The 21,985-nt window shown below is 42.8% G+C and overlaps 1 protein-coding gene across 2 annotated transcripts in view; it reads right to left on the reverse strand.

The window, feature by feature from the left end:
* Window positions 1-21,693, reverse strand: part of ERI1 (exoribonuclease 1) — a 41,159-nt gene extending 19,466 nt beyond the window's left edge. The window contains exons 1-3 of one of the 2 annotated variants that reach the window (XM_056551955.1): window positions 21,593-21,693; window positions 16,530-16,708; window positions 14,984-15,191 (exon numbers count right to left, since the gene is read on the reverse strand). In XM_056551955.1, coding sequence (XP_056407930.1) covers window positions 14,984-15,191; window positions 16,530-16,582 — 261 coding nt within the window. In that variant the 5' untranslated portion in view covers window positions 16,583-16,708; window positions 21,593-21,693. The other variant, XM_056551954.1, reaches the window with a different exon arrangement.
* Between the last annotated feature and the right edge of the window lie 292 nt (window positions 21,694-21,985).

Raw genomic sequence — 21,985 nt, forward strand, 5'->3', positions numbered from 1 at the left:
AAAAGTTACAGAATGGCATTTTTTTCCAATTTTTTCAAACAATTTATTTTCTGTTTCGCCGTGGATTCTTTGGTAAAATGACTAATGTCACTGCAAAGTAGAATTGGTGGCGCAAAAAATAGGATATGATATGGAATTTAATGTGCAAAATTTAAAGCATTATGATTTTTAGAAGGTGATGAGGAAAAAATGAAAATGCAAAAGTCCTTAAGGGTAGAATTAAGTAGAATATGTCATGAAAAAAAAAAAATCTCGGAATCAAAATGAAAGGTAAAGCATCCCAGAGTTATTAATGCTTAAAAGTGACAGTGGTCAGATGTGCAAAAAAGGGCTACGTCCTTAAAGGGGTTATCCAGGAAAAAAAAAATGTATATATGAACTCTGTGCTCTCTGATGACACGTGTCTAGGGAACCGCACAGTTTAGAAGAGGTTTGCTATGGGGATTTGCTTCTAACCTGGGCGGTTCTCGAGATACGTGTCATGATGGATAAGGATGATTTTGTAAATGCTGCAGTAACCCTTTAACCTGCATTTTTGTATATGTGCTTTGTGCTGCTAACTGTTTCGGCATCCTGGGGTTTTCCTTCCTTTGCTTTATGCCCCCTCACAATGATGAGCACACAGGACCAAGCATAGCAGGGAGCTAAGGCTGCCTCCACCCCCCTGCTGAAGTCGAGTTATTTTCTGTCTTCCAACAGTGCTCTCTGCCGACACCTCTGTGTCTCAGGAACTGTCCAAAGCATGAGAGGTTTGCTATGGGATTTACGCCTACTCTGGACAGTTCCCGAGACAGACAGAGGTGTTAGAGAGACCTGTTAGACAGAAAATAACTCAACTTCAGCAGCTGATAAGTACTGGAGGAGATTAAGATTTTTAAATAGAAGTCATTTACAAATCTGTTTAACTTTCTGTTATATTGATATGAAATTTTTTTTTTTTACTGGAATACCCCTTTAACCACTTAACGACGCAGGGTTTTTCCATTTTCATTTTTTCCTCATCACCTTCTAAAAATCATAATTTTGCACCTAAAAATACATATGATGGCTTATTTTTTGTGCCACCAATTCTATTTTGTAATGACATCAGTCATTTTACCCAAAAATCTACGGCGAAACGGGAAAACAAAAAAAACAACACAATTTCGTAACTTTTGGGGGCTTCTGTTTCTACGCAGTACATTTTTCGGTAAAAATGACACCTTATCTTTATTCTGTAGGTCCATACGATTAAAATGATACCCTACTTATATAGGTTTGATTTTGTCGTACTTCTGAAAAAAAATCATAACTACATGCAGGAAAATATATACGTTTAAAATTGTCATCTTCTGACCCCTATAACTTTTTTATTTTTCCACATATGGGGCAGTATGAGGGCTCATTTTTTGCGCCGTGATCTGTTTTTAGCGGTACCATTTGTATTGATCGGGCTTGTTGATTTTTCATGATATAAAAAGTGACCAGAAATACACTATTTTGGACTTTGGAATTTTTTTGCACGTACGCCATTGACCGTGCGGTTTAATTAATGATATATATTTTTAAAATTCGGACATTTCCGCACGCAGCGATACCACATATGTTTATTTTTATTTACACTGGTTTTTTTTTAAATGGGAAAAGGGGGGTGATTCGAACTTATTAGGGAAGGGGTTAGATGATCTCCCGTAGGGGCCTATAACACTGCACACACTGACCGTTTACATTGATCACTGGTTTCTCATAAGAAACCATTGATCGATTATTCTGCCGCTTGACTGCTCATCCCTGGATCTCAGGCACTGAGCAGTAATTCGGCGATCGGACACCAGGAGGCAAGGTAGGAGACCCTCCTCGTGTCCCAGAGCCGTTCGGGATGCCGCGATTTCGCCGGGGCGATCCCGAACAGCCCCCTGAGCTAGCCGGCAGTGATTTACTTTCATTTTAGACGTGGCATTCAACTTTGAACGCCACGTCTAAAGGGTTAATAGCGCGCAGCACCGCGATCATTGCCGCGTGCCATTAGCCACGGGCCCCAGACGTTGTTAGAGGCCGAGCCCGCATTATAGAAAGGGAAAGGACTACGTCCTTGGTCCTTAACAAGTTAAAAAAAAAAAAAGATCAAACCATTTTAACAAAATTAGTATGTTTGAAATTTCCCTATTTTGACCGCCTATAATTTTCTCATTTTTCCATATATGGGGCAGTATGAGGGCTCATTTTTTGCACCATGCGCTGTAGTTTTTATCAGTACAACTTTTGCTTAGGCTTTACTTTTTATACATTTTTGGGGGAAAAAAATGTGACAAAAAAAAAAAAAAAAAAAGCAGCAATTTTGTACTTTGTTTACATTTACGCCGTTCACTGTACGGGATAATTAGCAATATATTTTAATAGTTCAGACTTTTACGCATGCGGCGATACCAAATATGTGTATTTTATTTTATTTTTACACTTTTTTGGGGATAGCATGGGAAAAACGGACGTTTTACTTTTTTATAGGGGGAAGGGGATTTTTCAAATTTTTTTACTTTTCTATTTTACATTTTTTTACTGATCAGTATTATCGATGATATTCTGCTCTGGTCTGCTCAGACCAGAGCAGAAGACCCCGGGAGACAGCCGGAGCCAGGGGAGGGGACCTCCGGCCGCCATGCTGGATGATCGGATCCCCGCGGCAGCGCTGCGCGCGATCCGATCATCCATTCAAAGTACCGCACTGCCGCAGATGCCGTGATCTGTATTGATCACGGCATCTGAGGGGTTAATGGCACACATACGCGTGATCGCACATGTCCGCCATTACCGGCAGGTCCCTGGCCGCTGATGGGAGCCGGGACCTGCCACGCATGACGCGAACACCGCTCCGATGCTTGCAGTCATGGCGGCGCGTAAATGTACGTCATGGTGCGTTAAGTACCACGGAACCATGATGTACATTTACGTCCATTGTTGTTAAGGGGTTAAGAACTGTGAAAAAGATAGCATTTTATTTAAGGCATTTATATAATATAGTTTCACTTTTAGGCCTGCGTGATTTTTAGCTCCCGCCTGAGGATATGCAGACAGTACAGCTGTCATACCATGCTTAGTGAAGTTGCTTGCGAAAGCAGTTTTCTGATGAATGGAACTCGTGCACAGATCTTCAGTAAGCATGGTATTGTACGGCCCATCGTGGCCTGCATCTCTCCACACTGGAGATAAAGATTGCATGGGCCTGAAACTTTGTTTCCTTGTGTTTTCTTATGGAAAATTCCCATAGTTATTGAAAAGTTGCATAAAAATGTGCAAGGGCGATCAAAATGTCCCAAAATAAATATTGTGTACCAAAGAAAATTTAGCAGCTAAAGTGTCCATGCAAATGGAAGAAACTTTCAGAAGGTAAACGCTAGGAATTGACCAATTATCGGATTGGCCGATATTCACGATTTTGTTAGTTATTGGTATCGGCATTTAACCTTGCCGATAATGCGTCTTGCCAGCGACACCCAGGCCCAGAGAACGGTGCTGCTGGCTGCTTTTCTGCATCTCCCACACAGCCACGGCAGCCCTGTAAGAGAACCGCAGTGGCTGCCTGGAAGAGGCGCTTTGAACTCAGGCGTGGCACTGCTGCCACCGATCAGTGCGCCTGCCTGCCTGCCCTTAGCGCACAGAGCCCTGCCTGCCTGCCCTCAGCGCACAGAGCCTTGCTTGCCCAAAAATTTTAATGCACGGAATATCGGTATAAGTTATCGCCGATCGGCCTGAAAGTTCACAGGTTATCGGTTCTAAAAAAAATAAAAAAATAAATCAATATCGGTCGATCCTTAGTAAATGCACAGGAGCTTTGCAGCTCGGCCAGTGTGACTTTCTTCCCCAATTACTATTTCTAGTGGGCAGCCAGTTCTGGGAAGAGTCCTTGATGTTCCAAACTTTTTCCATTAAATAATTATGGAGAACTTTCACCGCAGGAGACATTTTCTTGAACCCTTCTCCAGATCTGTGGCTCCAAACTATCCAGTCTGAGCTCTACAGTTGTTTCTAGCGTTAGGCTGAAATCACACGGTAGAATTTCCGCACATCCATAACAATTCCGCTTTTGCATTCATTTGGGTGGTTTCTGGCTTGTGCTGATTTTGTGCAGAATTTTTACAGAATCCGCATGCAGAAATTCTGAAGTGTGAATGGGAGTGCGGAATCCCATAGAAGTCTATTGGGCTTTAATTTGAAGGGGAATTCAGATGTGGAAATTCTGCTTAGTGATAAGGCCCCTATGGCTTGGTATTTTGCTCTGAAATACGTTGTCATCTGTGAGACCTTTTATCAACAGGACTGTGTCTTCCCAAATGATGTCCAATAAACTGAATTTACCCCCGGTGACTTCAATCAAGAGGTAGAAACCTCTTAGAGAGGATCAAGAGAAACGGGACGATCCAGAGCTAAATTTCACGGGTCTGAATACTTCTGTCCAAGTGTTTGTAAAAATGTCTAAAATTACTGAGCAGAAGACGTGGTGCAGTTGCCCATAGTAACCAAATTGTGACTATCATTTTTAAAAAGATCTCTGGAAAAATATTTTTTTTAAAAAAGCAATCTGATTGGTTGCTTCTGGGCAACTGCCCGACTTTCTCTGCACAGGTTTTGATAAATCTTACCTTGTGCGTTTTATTTTATAGAATACAATACATACACTTTTTAGATTAAAGGAGGACACAGGAGACACAGGGGATTTCATGTACGCCCTGCGCCAGCTCCCAGCCTATGAAGCTTACTCATGAGCTAAGCACGCTTCATACCCGGTGGGTCCCAGATCAGCAGCCAGGACCCAAAGCGAATGCAGGACATTGCCGATGGGGCTGATCTCTGCCATTAACCCTTTAGACACTGCAATCACAGTCCATTGGGACATCTAGAAGTGCTAAAAAAAAAAAAATAATAATACTTGCCGGTTTAGCCCAGGGAGCAAATCGGGACTACTACTACAAAATCATGGGGTCCCGGTCAGCTGAGAGCACAGCACTGTTCAGAGTTTGCAATCAAAATATTGCATGTAATAGCTCCCTAGGGGGGACTAAAAAGTTGTAAAAAAAAGAGTAAAATAAAATATAAATGTGAATAAGCCACTTCCTTAATAAAAGTTTGAATCACTCCCATTTTCCACATAATGTACCGTATGTAAAAAACAAAAACAAACAAGCATGTTTAATCACATGCGGAAATGCTCAAAAAATGAGCCCTCATACAACCCTGTATACGTAAAAATAAAAAATTAAGTGTTATAGGGGTTATAAGAGGACAATTTAACCCCTTAAGGACCAAGCCCATTTTCACCTTAAGGACCAGAGCGTTTTTTGCACATCTGACCACTGTCACTTTGAGCATTAATAACTCTGGGATGCTTTTACTTATGAATTTGATTCCCATATTGTTTTTTCGTGAAATATTCTACTTTAACATACTTGCATCATTTCTTGGTGAAAAATGGCAAAAAAAAAATTTAAAAAATTGAAAATTTTGCAATTTTTTAACTTTTAAACTCTCTGCTTGTAAGGAACATAGACATACCAAATAAATTATATACGGATTCACATATACAATAGGTCTACTTTATATTTACATCATAAAGTTGCCATGTTTTTACTTTTGGAAGACATCAGAGGGCTTCAAAGTTCAGCAGCAATTTTCTAATTTTTCACAAAATTTTCTAAATCTGAATTTTTCAGGGACCAGTTCAAGTTTGAAGTGGATTTGAAGGGCCTTCCTATTAGAAATACCCCATAAATGACCCCATTATAAAAACTACACCCCTCAACGTATTCAAAATGACATTCAGTAAGTGTGTTAACCCTTTAGGTGTTTCACAGGAATAGCAGCAAAGTGAAGGAGAAAATTCAAAATCTGCATTTTTTACACTCGCATGTTCTTGTAAACCCAGTTTTTGTATTTTTATAAGGGGTAAAAGGAAAGAAATCCCCCCAAAATGTGTAGCCCAATTTCTCTCGAGTAAGGAAATACCTCATATGTGTATGTCAAGTGTTCGGCGGACGCAGTAGAGGGCTCAGAAGGGAAGGAGCAACAGTGGGATTTTGGAGAGTGAGTTTTTCTGAAATGGTTTTTGGGGGGCAGGTCCCATTTAGGAAGCCCCTATGGTGCCAGAAAAGCAAAAAAAATCCACATGGCATACTATTATGGAAATTACACCCCTCAAGGCACGTAACAAGGGGTCCAGTGAGCCTTAACACCCCACAGGTTTTTGACGACTTTTCGTTAAAGTCGGATGTGTAAATGATTTTATTTTTTTTGGTCACTAAAATGCTGGTTTTCCCCAAAATTTTACATTTTTACAAGGGGTAATAGGAGAAAAAGCCCCCCAAAATTTGTTAGGCAATTTCTCCTGAATATGAAAATACCCCATATGTGGCCCTAAACTGTTGCCTTGAAATACGACAGGGCTCTGAAGTGAGAGAGCGCCATGCGCATTTGAGGACTAAATAAGGGATTTGCATAAGGACGGAACCGGATGCAAGAATGACACTTGCCTCCGATTCCAAAAATACCCTATGGCAGTGTTTCCCAAACAGGGTTCCTCCAGCTGTTGCAAAACTACCACTGCCAGCTTGCCCTTTGGCTGTCCGTGCATTCTGGGGTTTGAAGTTATGCAACAGCTGGAGGCACACTGGTTGCAAAACACAGTTTGTTACTTAACTCAGTGTTTCGCAACCAGTGTGCCTCCAGCTATTGCAAAACTACAACTCCCTGCATGTACGGTCTATCAGTGCATGCTGGGAGTTGTAGTTTGCAACAGCTGGAGGCACACTGATTGCGAAACACTGTGTTAGGTAACAAACTTCACAGCCAGTGTGCCTTCAGCCGTTGCAAAAATTACAACTCTCAGCATGCAGTGACAACTGAGGGCATGCTGGGACTTGTAGTTATGCAACAGCTGGAGGCATACTACTAACACTCCCAGCATGCCCTTTGGCTGTCCGTGCATGCTGGGGGTTGTAGTTATGCAACAGCTGGAGGCACACTGGAGTTTGTTACTTAACTCAGCGTTTCCCAAAAAGGGTGCCTCCAGCTGTTGAAAAACTACAACTCCCTGCATGCCCAGACCGCCGAAAGACATGTTGGGAGTTAGTTTTGCAATATCTGGAGGGTCACAGTTTGGTGACCACTGTGCAGTGGTGTCCAAGCTGTAGCCCTCCAGATGTTGCAAAACTTCAACTCCAAGCATGCCCATACTGTCCAGGCATGCTTGGAGTTGTAGTTCTGCAACATCTGAATGGCCACATGTTACAGAACTACAACTCCCAGCATGCCTGGACTGTCTGGGCATGCTGGGAGTTGCAGTTTTGCAACATCTGTAAGAGCACAGTTTGGACACCACAGTGGTCTCCAAACTGTGGGCCTCTAGATGTTGCAAAACTACAACTCCCAGCATGGCCAGAAAGCCTTTGGCTGTCTAGGCTTGCTGGGAGTTGTAGTTTGGCAACTCCTGGAACGCCTTTGGCTGTCTGAGCTTGCTGGGAGTTGTAGTTTGGCAACTCCTGGAACGCAGCAGTGAAGATCACTGCTGCGTCCGCCGCTGCCGCGATGTTGGTCCGGATACAGCCGCGGGTCCCGACACAATCGCCGGTCCCGGGACCATCCGCCATCTTCCCCCCGCTCTGCCCCGACATCTAGGGGCGGGGCAGAGTGGGAATTTCCTCTCTAACCTCCCGCCCCCCTCCTGCCATTGGTCGCTAGTCCTAACGACCAATGGCAGAGGTTTAGGAGCGAGGTGGCAGCTGCCACCTCAATCCTATCACTCAGGATGGATCGGAGCAGGGAAGGGGTTAAAGGGAAAATGGCAGGCTGTTCACCTGCACTTAACCCAATACACTGGGTTATAGTATGGATGAACAGCATTACAACGATAGTCACTTACATTTTGTTCGGAGGATTAAAAGTTATCCCTCCCAACATCCAATAATATTGCTAGAGCACTGCTGTGCGAAATGGAGGCAGGGAGCCAGCTTGCCGAGTTCACCTGCCTCCTCTATACACAGCGCTATGCCCTGTGATGTGAGAGAGCCTGCAGGCACCCATGTAGGCGCTCATGTCACAGGAACTAGAGTGTGAATAACCACGGCACTATGATTTCATGTACCCCGCTGAAAGCAGTGATTGGTCAGGACAGACTGACCAATCACGCCTCCCAGAGGGGAATATGAAATCACGGCAGCTGCTCTGCCCGCCTCATTATAGTACTGCAGATGTTATAGATGCTGCAGTCAGTAACCTTTTTTGCTCTTCTAAATCCTATTACCGTCACCTAAAGAAGATCTTCCACTTCTGCCCCTAACACACCATTTACACTGCTATACATGAACCCAGAACCAGTCTCCCTTTCTCTCCTCAAGCATAATTCATTGCTAACTGCCGTGGTGGCTCTGCCACAACTGATCGTGTGTCCACAAGCCACATGAATGGCTATATAACAATTGCCAGCCTTTACACTGGTTACATGTTTCTACTAAAATTAAAACAAAAACTCTCCCCAATAGCTTAACCTGCTATTCTAGCCCGCTGCACGGTCACATATTTAAGCTCTTCTCTCCATTTATCTATCTACTTTTATGCCACTGGCTGAGCAAATAATATCACAATACTTATCCTCTGCTCCTGTCTCTAGAAATCCTTCTTTGGCACACTGCCTACCTATGTACTTTGATATATAAAGTTTCCAAAGCAGCACAAACAGGATGTCTCCTGCCTCCAATGCATGCTCACAGCCATCCTATTCATTTCAATTATCCATGTCTGCTTACTAGAAGACAGATTGAAGAAAATAACAGGACAGTTCGGCCACCATAAAGGCAAGAACAGATACATCTAGTGGTATCTTAAAACCAAAAAGACTGCATTGGAGGTTCATGATTATCTGGGAATGAATTGATTTCTTAAAATGAATTCCGTATGATGAAATGTATAACCTGACAAGTGTGATGGAACTCAATTCAAAGCCTGTGTTACAATGTTATTACAGCTGTAACATCAAAAGCCCAGAGAGAACTGATATCTACTCACTTGACTCAATAGTGCTGGAACATTATTGCATTACCCTGTAGTTTGTGTTGGCACATATAAAAGCTAGGGGCTTGTTCAGGCACATGTTTATATACTCAATACAACACAGATGGTCCAGTGGACAAAATGTACTTTAACCCCTTAAATGGGCACTGTCATGAAATAAAAAAATTGATATGTTGTAGTACTTAAGTACTACAACATATCTCTAATATAGTTTAATTAAAAAAAGTGATTTTAAACCAGTTTAAAATCACTTTTAAATTCGGCCACTAGGGGTCGCCCTCCTAGTGGCCGAATGCATTCGGCAGTGACGTCACTACAGAATTTCGTCTCATTTGAGCCTGGCAAATGAGTCGAAATTCTAGTCACTGCGGTGCTCGCTCCCGCCTGTCAATCAAACAGGCGAGAGCGAGCACAGTGAAATCCAGGGCTGCGCATTGGCTCCCTGGACTCACACACTGGCCGCCTCCCTGCTGCATATTCTCCCTGCAGCAGGGAGGAACATGGCTCTTACCTCTGCTTACAGTCCCGGCTCCAGTGGGGATACGCCGCCTCCTCACTGCTCCTGTCATTGCCGGGGGGAGCGCGTTATATGGAGCAACAAGTGTATGCCCGGCTTCCTGTCATGCTCCTACACTCTGGTAACTCTCTCTATGGTTCTGGAGGACTTTCAATCCTCCAGAAACATAGAGACAGTTTCCAGAGTGTACGGGCATGACAGGAAGCCGGGCATACACTTGTTGCTTGCTACGGACCCCCGCTCATGGTCCGGCACAGGTGAGGGGGAGGGGGGCGATATTGGTCGGGGGCTGGGTGTCTTCCAACACAGGGTGCCTCCAGTTGTTTCCCCACTACAACTCCCAGCATGCCCTGACAGCAAATAGATGTCAGGGCATGCTGGGAGTTGTGGTGGTGAAACAGCTGGAGGCACCCTGTCCTGAGAACTATGGGCGGAACTCGGCCCCCAGCAGGCATCAGTGACGTGGTGCCTGCTGGGGAAGTCTGCCTGGTAGTGAGCACACTACCAGGCAGACAAAATGCCATTTTTAAGATAATAAAAAAAAATAAATAAAGGCAGGGAGGGGGTTAGGGATAGATGGGCAATAGGCAGGGACAGAAAAAAAAAAAAAAAAGAGTATGGTGGGAGCTACCCTTTAAGTACCCGGGGGTTTTCCGTTTTTTGCACTTTTGTTTTTTCCTCCTTACCTTTAAAACATAACTTTTTTGCTCAAAAATGTTTGCACCTAAAAATCCATATGATGGCTTATGTTTTGTGCCACCAATTCTACTTTGTAATGACAGTCATTTTACCCAAAAATCTACGACGAAACGGAAAAAAATAAAAAATCATTGTGCGACAAAACTGAATTTTTTTGGTCAAAATTACACCTTATTATTCTGTAGGTCCATACGATTAAAATGACACCCTACTTATATAGGTTTGATTTTGTCGTACATCTGGAAAAAATCATAACTACATGCAGGAAAATTTATACGTTTAAAATTGTCCTCTTCTGACCCATATAACAAATTTTTTTGCGTATGGGGCGGTATGAGGACTCATTTTTTGCAGCGTGATCTGAAGTTTTTAGCAGTACCATTTTTTGTATTGATCAGACTTTTATAAATTTTTTTCCCCCCCAATATAAAAAGTGACCATAAATACGCTATTTGGGACTTTGGAATTTTTTTGCACGTATGCCATTGACCGTGTGGTTTAATTAACGATATATTTTCATAATTCGGACATTTCTGCATGCAGTGATATCATGTTTTTTTTTATTTACACTTTTTTTTATGGGAAAAGAGGGGGGTGATCCAAACTTATATTAGGGAAGGGGTTAAATTATCTTTATTCACTTTTTTTCCCAAATTTTGTTTTGCAAGGTTATAGCTCCCATAGGGGGCTATAACACTGCACAAACTGATCTTTTACATTGATCAATGGTTTCTCATAGGAAACCATTGATCGATTATTCTGCCACTTGACTGCTCATGCCTGGATCTCAGGCACTGAGCAGTCATTCGGCGATCGGACACCAGGAGGCAGGTAAGGGGACACTCCATGTGTCCTACAGCTGTTCGGGATGCCGCAATTTCACCAGGGCGGTCCCAAACAGCCCCGAGCTAGCCGGGGGTAGTTAAGTTTCACTTTAGACGCGGAGATCAACTTTGAACGCCGCGTCTAAAGGGTTAATAGCACGCAGCACCGTGATCAGTGCCGCGCGCTATTAGCCACGGGTCCGCACCGTTGTTAGAAGCCGGGCCTGACCCACTATGACACTGGGCTACAGCGTGGCCCCGCGTTATAGAAAGGGAAAGGACCCAGGATACGCCCTTGGCCCTTAAAGGGGGGAGGGGGGAAGATGATCAATTTGTTTAGATCTACACTATTTAGCTATTTATGACGAATGTGCACCTTTTGAGGAAAGTACGCATAGGAAAATCAGGTAAAAATAACGTCAATAACGGCCCCTGTATCGCCCGTCAGGCACAGAGCGAAGTTTGCTCCGTGCACTAGATGACAGAGGGGTGCTGCAGGAGAGATCGTTGGGGTTCCAAGCGGTGGGACCCCCTTTGGATATGGGATAAGATGTCTAGAGGCAAAGTACCCGTTTAACGACAGACGTAAATGTAGTTAATGCATCATGACGTACTTTTACGTCATGTACATGACTGCGATCATCGGACCAGTGCTCTCATCATGCACAGTAGGTCCAGGCTGCTGTCAACAGCCTGGGACCCGCCGATAATGGCAGACATCAGCGATTGCGCTGATATCTGCCATTAACCCCTCAGATGCTGTGATCAATACAGATCACGGCATCTGCGGCACTTAAAATCGGATTGCCCGCGGGGATGCAATCATCTATAATGGCAGATGGAGGTCCCCTCATCTGCTTCCATCCATCTCCTGGGGTCTTCTGCTTTGGTGTGAGATCGAGCAAAAGACTGACGATAACACTGATCAGTGCTATGTCTATGCATAGCACTGAACAGTATTAGCAATCAAATGATTGCAATAAATAGTCTCCTATGGGGACATAAGTGTAAACAAAACAAAAATTTTCAAAAGTGAAAAATCCCCTTCCCAATAAAATTGTAAATCATCCCTTTTTCCCATTTTAACCCCAAAAAGCATTAAAAAAAGGCCAAAATTGCAGCTTTGTGTGTCATTATATTCCAAATATATATAAAGATTTTTTTTATAATATATTTATTTATTTATTTTTTATAAAAAGTGATTAAAAAGTAATATAAACAAAAACCGATAAAACTACAGATCAGAGCAAAGAAAGAAAAGAAAAAAAAAAAAAGAGCCCTCATACCGGCAATTTCAAACATACTAATTTGGTTAAAATAGTTTGTCCCTACCATATATTTTTTTTTTATTTTTTTTTTTTTTTTTTTTTTTTTACAGATTTCAGACTTATGCTGGAGTCCTAAATCTCAGACTGCAGCTGGGACACAGACAACCTCAACACTGCTCCCTGGCAGTGAGCAGTGCTGAGTTTGTCTGTGTTCCGGCTGCAGTCTGAGATTTAGGACTCCTGCATGAGTCTGAAATCTATAAAAAAGGACTGGTAGGAAGACCCCTAGTGGTCATTTTTTCAAAGTGGAAAATTAAATAGAAAGAAGCATATTTTTTAATAACATGCTATTGAAAAGTTATTCTGCATACATTAATCTATAATAAATCAAAAGTTTTGATGACAGGTACCCTTTAAAGCTGTACAATAATAGATAAGCATAAAACACGGGTATCATTTTAATTGTATTAAACCCCCCCTTCAGAGCACAAGTGAGGGGAAAACAGCAGAACTTTAGAGGATGACAGCTGGGCGAGAAGAAAACAAAGTAAGTGACCCATGTATGGATTCTTGTACCCTGTGTATGGGGTTTAGTGTGGGTGAACTTAGTGACAGTTTTACTTTAAGGGGTTGAACAAGCTTTTTCTTTTGAAGCCAAAAACATAAAACCATAAAACAAAACTAAAAAAACTATCCAAGTTTGGCAACACTGGAATCGTACTGACCCATAGAATAAAGTTAGCTTGTTAGGCCCCTTTCACAATGCCGTTAGTGCAGCGCAGGGTGTGACGGCCGCTGGGCGAGTTGGGCAGAATAGCAGGAGAAAAATTACAGCATGTGCCGTCTTTTCCTGCCGCAATTCATAACGGCGCCTCGCTACCCCCATAATAGTAAATGGGAGTTGCCAGGACCCATTGTTTACCGTTGCTCCCCATTATGAGAACTGCCGTTAAAGTTCTCGACAGGGAGCAATGGCAGTGTGCAAGTAGACTTCGATTTGCATATATTTTTTTTCTGGCTCCGTATTCCATTATATGATAATTCTATGATGAAATATTAGTTGTTCCACAAACAAAAGCCCTAATAAATAAAAAGGTTTTTTTTGGGCTTCCTTTTTTACGCAGTGCACTTTTCTGTAAAAATGACACCTTATCTTTATTCTATAGGTCCATCCGGTTACAAGAATACCCAATATTTGTAGGTTTTATTTAATTTTACTACTTAAAAAAAATTATAACTACATGCACAAAAATTGGTATGTTTAAAATTGTCATCTTCTGACTATTTTTCTGCATACTTGGCTATATGCGGGCTCATTTTTTGCGTCATGGTCTGTAGTTTTAATCAGTACCATTTTTTGTTTTGATGGGACTTTTTGATCGCTTTTTATTAATATTTTTATGGTATATGAAGTGACCAAAAATGCACATTTTTGGACTTTGTATTTTTTTTTACATGTACGCCATGGAATGTGGGGTTTAACTACCCTTGTATTTTAATAGTTCAGACATTTACGCATGCGGCGGTACCACATGATACATTTTTTATTACATTTTATTTAAAAAATGGGAAATGGGGGAGCGATTCAAACTTTTATTATGGTAGGGGCTTATTCACATTTAACTTTTTTTATTTTACACTTACTTTTTTTTGCCCCCATAAGGGGCTAACCCATGCAATATTTTGATTGCATACACTGTGCAATGCTATGCCATAGCATAGATCAGTTTTACCAGTGCTTTGCTGCTCCAGCCATGGCAGGCTTGGAGCAATAAAACACCGATCAGACGGCAAGGAGGCAGGTAAGGACCCTCCTGCTGTCCTCTCAGCTGATCGGGACATCGCGATTTCGTCACGATAGTCCCCATCAGCTCTGCTGAGCTCCCGGGATACTTCCACTTTTATTTTAGACGCCACGATTAACTGATCACGGCATCTAAAAGGTTAATGCCGGGCATCTGCCCAATCGGCGGTGTCAGGCATTAACCCTGGGTCCTGGCTGCTGATAGCAGTCGGGACCGTCCGGGATTAACTCAAACTCAACCGTGAGCATATTTTAAATGCCGTAACGGGACCAAGGCGTAAATGTTGGGTTAAGGGCAATGAACATACATTTAAGTCCATAGCCCACTCCCATTATATGAAGCACACTCAGGAGCTGAGCGTGCTTCATATATGGCAGGTCCTGGGTGCTATCAGAAACCGCGACTAATGCTGGACATCGCTGATCTGGTTGATGTCTGTCATTAGCCAGAGAGATCAGTGTCAACAGGCAGAATAATCCTTTGCTAGATTTTATAAATAATAATATAGAAATGAGTATGTTGTAAAGAGTGTTCATGACAAGCAGACAATTCAACAGGGCAGAAGTTGCAAACATGGGGACTTCCTACTATGATGTCTTTCTGGGACTTACTTAGGACTATCCACAGGATAATATAGATATACATTAGGTGCTAGCAGAGATAGCACAGCTGTACTGCAAAATCCCCGAGTCATACACTGGAAAGGCCTGTAAATTTCTATGGGTGTGGTTATAACAAGTATTGAAGTATATATTGGATAGACACACACAGCACACTTATGTTTCATTAATATTTTCTAACTTGTGCAAACGTATGTGTGATATGTAAACTTACAATTTTCAAAGTCCTTGTGTTGACCAAGACAATGGGGAACTCTATAATCTCATGGATGTAATCCGTTGCATTGCCCTCCTCACAGGTAGCCTCAAAGTCAATAACACAGATGTAGTCAAAGTAGGCATCATCAGTGTCAATGGGTTGCTTTAATTTCTGCTTCTTGTAGTAATTCTTCAGACGCTTCCTCAGAACATCCTTCACTCCTCTTTAAGGGAGAAATAAATAAAAAAATTTAATATTTTTCGAGGATCACAATCTAAAATGGACAGTTATATAGAACTACACTTTCCAAATTGTGGTACATAAAGTGTCTGTGTTAAGTTGGACAATGGATGGGGCCCATGTATTGTCAAATTGTAGGTGACAACCTCCTTCCCTCAGCCAGGTCATTGATAATGGGTCGTGGGTAGGTATTCAAACATGACAATGACCCAAAACTTACGGCCTAGGCAACAAAGGAGTGTCTCAAGAAGAAGAACATTAAAGAGGTTATCCAGCATTACAAGAACTAGAGATGAGCAAACTTACAGTAAATTTGATTCGTCACAAACTTCTTGGCTCGGCAGTTGATGACTTTAGCCTGCATAAATGAGTTCAGCTTTCAGGTGCTCCGCTGGGCTGGAGACTCTCTCCTAGGACTGTATCCACCTTTACCAGCCCACCGGAGCACCTGAAAGCTGAACTCATTTATGCAGGCTAAAGTCAACTGCCGAGCCGAGAAGTTCGCGATGAATCGAATTTACTGTAAGTTCTCTCATCGCTAACAAGAACAGCTGATTTCTTTATATAAAAAATAAATAAAATTAAAAAAAAAAAGCAAAAAACCCTGACTATATTGTACCACTGCGATTGCACTGGGGGTGGTCCGTTGAGTCTCTGTATTCCACCCTAATATTTCAGATGCTGTCATCAGCATTGATCCCAGCACCTGAAGGGTTAATGGCAGGCATCAGTGTGATGATAGCAGCTGGAACCCATGGTCTATGAAGTGAGCACAGCTCCTGCGCTCATTTTATACTCTGGACGGGACACGACGTACATGAACATCCTGGAGCGCCAAGTACCAGGTAAATTTTGTGTCCTCTAGGGGTAAAAAGTCCCTACATTTTTGTGTTCTTCCACTCAATAAGTAGCTAACACACCATGCGTCAAAACATGCACCGGAAAAAAAAAATGCAGATTAAACAAACATTGTGAGAAAATGTTATACGTTTGTGCAGTTACAACTGGCATACAGGAGAAAGTGAAATTGTGAAAAGGCCTCAACTCAGATCATTTCCCCCTTAGATTTTCCTCAATACAGAGAAGGGTTATAGTTTGCAGCTAAATACAGCAAAGTCCATAATACAAGCAACTACTGGTTGAATGGTCCCGTTTATAAGGGAGTGTGTTGGGGGAAGATTTGGATAATAAGGTAGGGCAGATAACCAGGTATTTGTAACTGCTGCTTTACCCACCTTATGACCCCATAATATAATACAGGTTGTATAAAAACTACAATAAAACTATAGAAGCCAAGGCATTCCTGCTCAGTTTGCTTTACCTGGTATCCAGCTTTAACTCCGTAAGTTTTGCTTTGAGCTCATCTTTACTCATTCTATTTACACATCCATTGGCAAAAGCTATTTCTTTGTAGACTGGATCACTGAAGTCACTGGACCCAGATTTAGTTGTGTGAACCCCTTGGTCTTCCTGACTGTCACATGGGTTCTTCCCTTTGACCTGAAGGAAAGTTATTATATATAGGTTAGTAGTGTTCAAGTGTTTTGGATAACACTTTGTGAATTACCGTATGTACAATCATGGCCATAAATGTTGGCACCCCTGAAATTTTTACTAGAAAATTAAGTATTTCTCACAGAAAAGGATTGCAGTAACACAGGTTTATTCCCTTTGTGTGTATTGGAACTAAATCAAAAAAGGGAGGAAAAAAAAGCAAATTGGACATAATGTCACACCAAACTTCAAAAATGGGCTGGACAAAATTATTGGCACCCTTAATGTAATATTTGGTTGCACACCCTTTGGAAAAAAATAACTGAAATCGGTTCATTGCTGGCCACTTCAGAACTCTCCAGTGCTTTTGTTGCCATCCATTTCTGGGAGCTTTTTGATGTATGTTTGAGGTCATTGTCCTGCTGGAAGACCCAAGATCTCGGACGCAAACCCAGCTTTCTGACACTGGGCTGTACAGTGCGACCCAAAATCCATTGGGAATCCTCAGATTTCATGATAACTTGCACACATTCAAGGCACCCAGTGCCAGAGGCAGCAAAACATCATTGAACCTCCGGTTACCAAAAAAGTAAAACTACGAGAATGCCAATACCCTGGTCACTTACCAATATCAACACCAAACTATCAAAGACCAGAGAATGAAATTAGAAAAACAAAAAATTACTTTATTGAAAATTCATTATAAAAACACATAAAATACATATAAAGAATGGCAAAAATATGGAGGCACAGGAAAAAGATGGGAGGATAAGAGGAGCTGTATGTCCCCAAGGGTGGAGGTGAGAGGTATCCAGACTAGGTGCATGTTCATTGCTCTTTCAGCTTATCCTATATGCTTGTATGGTGTGTACCTGTGCATTTATAGTTACTTTGTATTTTTGGAGTTCCCCATGTGGCTTATTATCCCTTATACCTGGCCTAGTTTAATTGTATTTCATTCGTATGCCTGATTTAATCTGCACGTCTTCTGGATATACAGCTCCTCTTATCCTCCCATCTTTTTGCCATTCTTTATATGCATTTTATGTGTTTTTATAATGAATTTTCAATAAAGTAATTTTTTGTCTTTCTAATTTCATTCTCTGGTCTTTGATAGTTTGGTGTTATCATTGAACCTCCACCATATTTCACTGTAGGTACTGTGTTCTTTTCTTTGTAGGCCTCATTCCATTTTCGGTAAACAGTAGAATGATGTGCTTTACCAAAAAGCTCTATCTTGGTCTCCTCTGTCCACAAGACGTTTTCCCAGAAGGATTTTGGCTTACTCAAGTTCATTTTGGCAAAATGTAGTCTTGCTTTTTTATGTCTGTGTCAGCAGTAGGGTCCTCCTGGGTCTCCTGCCATAGTGTTTCATTTAATTTAAATGTTAACGGATAGTTTGCGCATCAATGCTCCCTGCGCCTGCAGGATATTTTGGATATCTTTGGAACTTGTTTGGGGCTGCTTATCCAACATCCGGACTGTCCTGCGTTGCCACCTTTCATTAATGTTTCTTTCCGTCCATGCCCAAAGAGATTAGCTACAGTGCCATGGGTTGCAAAGTTTTTGATAATGTTGCACACTGTGGACAAAGACAAATCTAGAGGCAAAACATGTGTTAGTTACTGCAATCCTTTTCTGTGAGAAATACTTAATTTTCTTGAAAAATTTCAGGGGTGCCAACATTTACGGCCATGACTCTACGACAGGAAAACAAATAAACCCCTCATATCCTATTCTTAGTGAAAGGACTGTAAGAGTATGTTCACATGGAGGAAAGCCCAGTGGATCAGCAATGCCACGAAAATAAGCATCAAAATTCAAGAGTTTCATCGATAGTGGACTTTTCTGGGTGGATTCCACCGAACATGTTTATCCTTTTGTCAGAAACAAATTCTACATTGCAAGTTCCGCTTCAGAGCTTTCCACGTGTGAACTAAGCACAGTGTGTGTGTGATCTCTTATAAAAGGTCAGCATAAACAATGCAGAAAATGGACCCTTGAAAGTTTTAATGACCTTGTGGGAAAGGGTTGTCTGTAACAAGGAAACGGTCACTGAAGAAACTGTGTAAATGGGGTACTCTAGAGGAAAACATGTCAGGAACTGTTCAGAGCAGCAGAGGTTTGCTATGGGGATTTGCTTCTCCTCTGGACAGTTCCTAAAATGGACAGAGGTGTCAGCAGAGAGCACTGTGGTCAGACAAAAGAAATTAAAAAAAGAAAATAACTTCCTCTGTAGTATACAGCAGCTGAAGGAAAGATTACGTTTTTTTTATTTTTATTATAGAATTTACAAATCTGTTTAACTTTCTGGCACCAGTAGATTAAAAAAAAAATAGTTTTCCACCACCAGAGTACCCCTTTATAGGGAAGTTAACACGCTGTTCAACTGCACTAAACCAAATACATTGGGTTGTAGTGTGGGGTTACAGAAGTAAAATGAGGTGTTATTTACTTACAATGGTCCACAAGATATGGCCCCTGTTGCTAGAATGCTATTGAGGTTTAGTGCGCAATGGAGGCGGGAGCCGGCTTCCCCTTGTCCTATATACTACGCTATGCCCGTCAGCCTTATGTATATTCATTATTCTTCACTCCTAAATTGTAATAACTAGAACCTGAGAGTGAAGAATAATGAATATGCATAAGATGGATGGACATAGCGTAGTATATAGGACAAGGGGAAGCCGGTCCCCGCCTCCATTGCGCACTAAGGGGGAGATTTATGAAAACCTGCCCAGAGGAAAAGTTGCTGAGTTGCCCATAGCAACCAGATCGCTGCTTTCATTTTCAAAAGGGCCTCTGAAAAATGAAAGATGCGACCTGATTGGTTGATATGGGCAACTCAGTAACTTTTCCTCTGGGCAGGTTTTCATAAATCTCCCTCTAAACCTCATTAACATTCTGGCAACAGGAGCCATATCTTGAGAACATGTGGACCATTTTAATTAAATAACACCTCATTTTACGCCTGTTCACCTGCATTATAACTAGGGATCGACCGACATTTTTTTTTAGGGCCGATACCGATAATCGGTGGAGGTTAGGGCCGATAACTTATACCGAAATATCGGTATAAGTTATCGGCTATTTATCCCCCCGCGACACCGCTGCAGATCACTGATTTAAAGCGGGCGCTTTAAATAAATGCACTGCAGTGGCTTTTGCGGTGCCATAGACCGCCGCCGCCACCCGCTACTCTCCCCCTGCCTGCCGGGGGTCCTGAGTCCTATCACCGCCACCCCCACCGCACCCCCTACCGCCGCGTCGCACCCCCCCCCGGCCCCATTGCCTCCCCCATCCCCGGTTTTATAATTACCTGTGCCCGGGGTCCACTCTACATCTAGCTCCAGTGGCGTCCTCCTGAGCTGTCACTGTGCGCACTGACGGTGACGTCACGTCGCGCACGTCACTGCGCACAGCGTAACGCAGGACGCAGCAGGAGCCAGAGGTAGCGTGGGCCCCGGGAACAGGTAATAATAAAACCGGAGATGGGGGAGGCAATGGGGGCGGTGCGGGAGGCGGGGCATTATCGGCAAGGTAATTGCCGATATCGATAATGCCCAAAAACGTGATTATCAGCCAAACCGATAATAGTCGATCCCTAATTATAACCCAGGGTTTAGTGCAGGTTAACAGTTTGTCAGTTTCCTTTTAACACACAACCTGGGAAAGTTCGATTACAGAACACATTTTTCCAGTTCCCTTCTTAAATGCAAAGTGCAAATAGGGTTATTCTAGTGCAAAATAATTTATCCTCTACCCAAAGGATAGGGCATATAGTTATAGATCGCAGGGGGTCTGAGCGCTGGGGCCCCCCGGGATCTCCTGGACGGGGCCGCGGCAGTCTGCATGAAGTGAAGTTTCGTCCCCAGCAGAAAGCCGCGGTAGACACTCTCCCTCCATGTATCTCTATGGGGTATAGGGACAGAACGCCCCTTTCCAGCATATTGCTGCGTCCCCGTCCAGGAGATCCCGGGGGCCCCAGCAATCTATAACTGGGGATAAGTTTCATTGTACTACATATCTCCTTTAAAAGGGAATCTATTTGTTGCCTATAGGCAACTAGAGATGAGCGAACTTACAGTAAATTCCATTCGTCACAAACTTCTCGGCTCTGCAGTTGATGACTTATCCTGCATAAATTCAGCTTTCAGGTGCTCCGGTGGGCTGGAAAAGGTGGATACATTCCTAGGAAAGAGTCTCCAGCCCACCGGAGCACCTGAAAGCTGAACTAATTTATGCAGGATAAGTCATCAACTGCCGAGCCGAGAAGTTTGTGACGAATTGAATTTACTGTAAGTTCGCTCATCTCTAGTTGCCTATGTGGCACTAGTAAGATTAAAGTACTGCCTTATGCCCCCAGTAGTCAAATCATCAGGGGATTTTATTTTTTTCCTTATTGCATAAGTGTCTGATCGAGGGGGTCTGTCCACTGAGACCCCACATCACCCCCAGCTCTCTGTGTATGCCACATCATTCATTTCCAGAGTACAGCACATGGGCATCTCCGGCGCTCCCATAGAAAGGAATAAAGCATAACTATTGGATAACGTATAATATACCTAATGTATAGTACATGACAACCCCTCCACCTACCCCTCCTGTCAGCTCCACCGTCCTCAGCGTCCTGCACAGCTCATCCTCCTCCTCACATCCCCCATTATAGAGAGCCCTGTTCTCCTTCTGCTCCTCCATAGTCATGTGATGTCCCTGTGGCTGGGTCACCGGCCGCTGCTCAGGAGCATATGTAGGAGAACACGGATACGGGAGGGCTGTGTCATGAAGGTGCCCCCCCTGATCCCAGTCACTACTGGGCCACTGGCTTCTCCTGTACCGCACAACTACAGGTGACTTGTCTGTCCCGCGTCTATTAGAATAATGACGTACTTCCGGAAAATAAGACTTAGGATGTAGGCGGTTTCGTCCAGGCTGAAGGCGCCATCATTGAGTCGGGAAGATGACTTCTCTCGCTCGACCGCATGGTGGCGCAAGGTCTCTGAGGACTTTGCGGAGACAACACTAAAGCCTCCTGGCACCACCATGCGGCTGCTTGAGAGAAGTCATCTTCCTGACTGAATAATGGCGCCTCAGCCCGCAGATAAGCACAGTGCAGTTTATAAATCTGCAGCTGGCTCCTGGCAGGTTCTGCCTTCATGAAGCAGTTTTTGTGGCTTTTTTTTAATACTGTATTTTTTCTCGTTTGCGTTTCCTCGTTAAAAGTCGTGATCCTGTATCATGTCATTCAATTTACTTTAGCCCTTAGAGCAATGTTTTCCAAAC

Source organism: Hyla sarda, chromosome 1 (assembly GCF_029499605.1).
Source record: "Hyla sarda isolate aHylSar1 chromosome 1, aHylSar1.hap1, whole genome shotgun sequence".
Lineage (NCBI taxonomy): Eukaryota > Metazoa > Chordata > Amphibia > Anura > Hylidae > Hyla > Hyla sarda.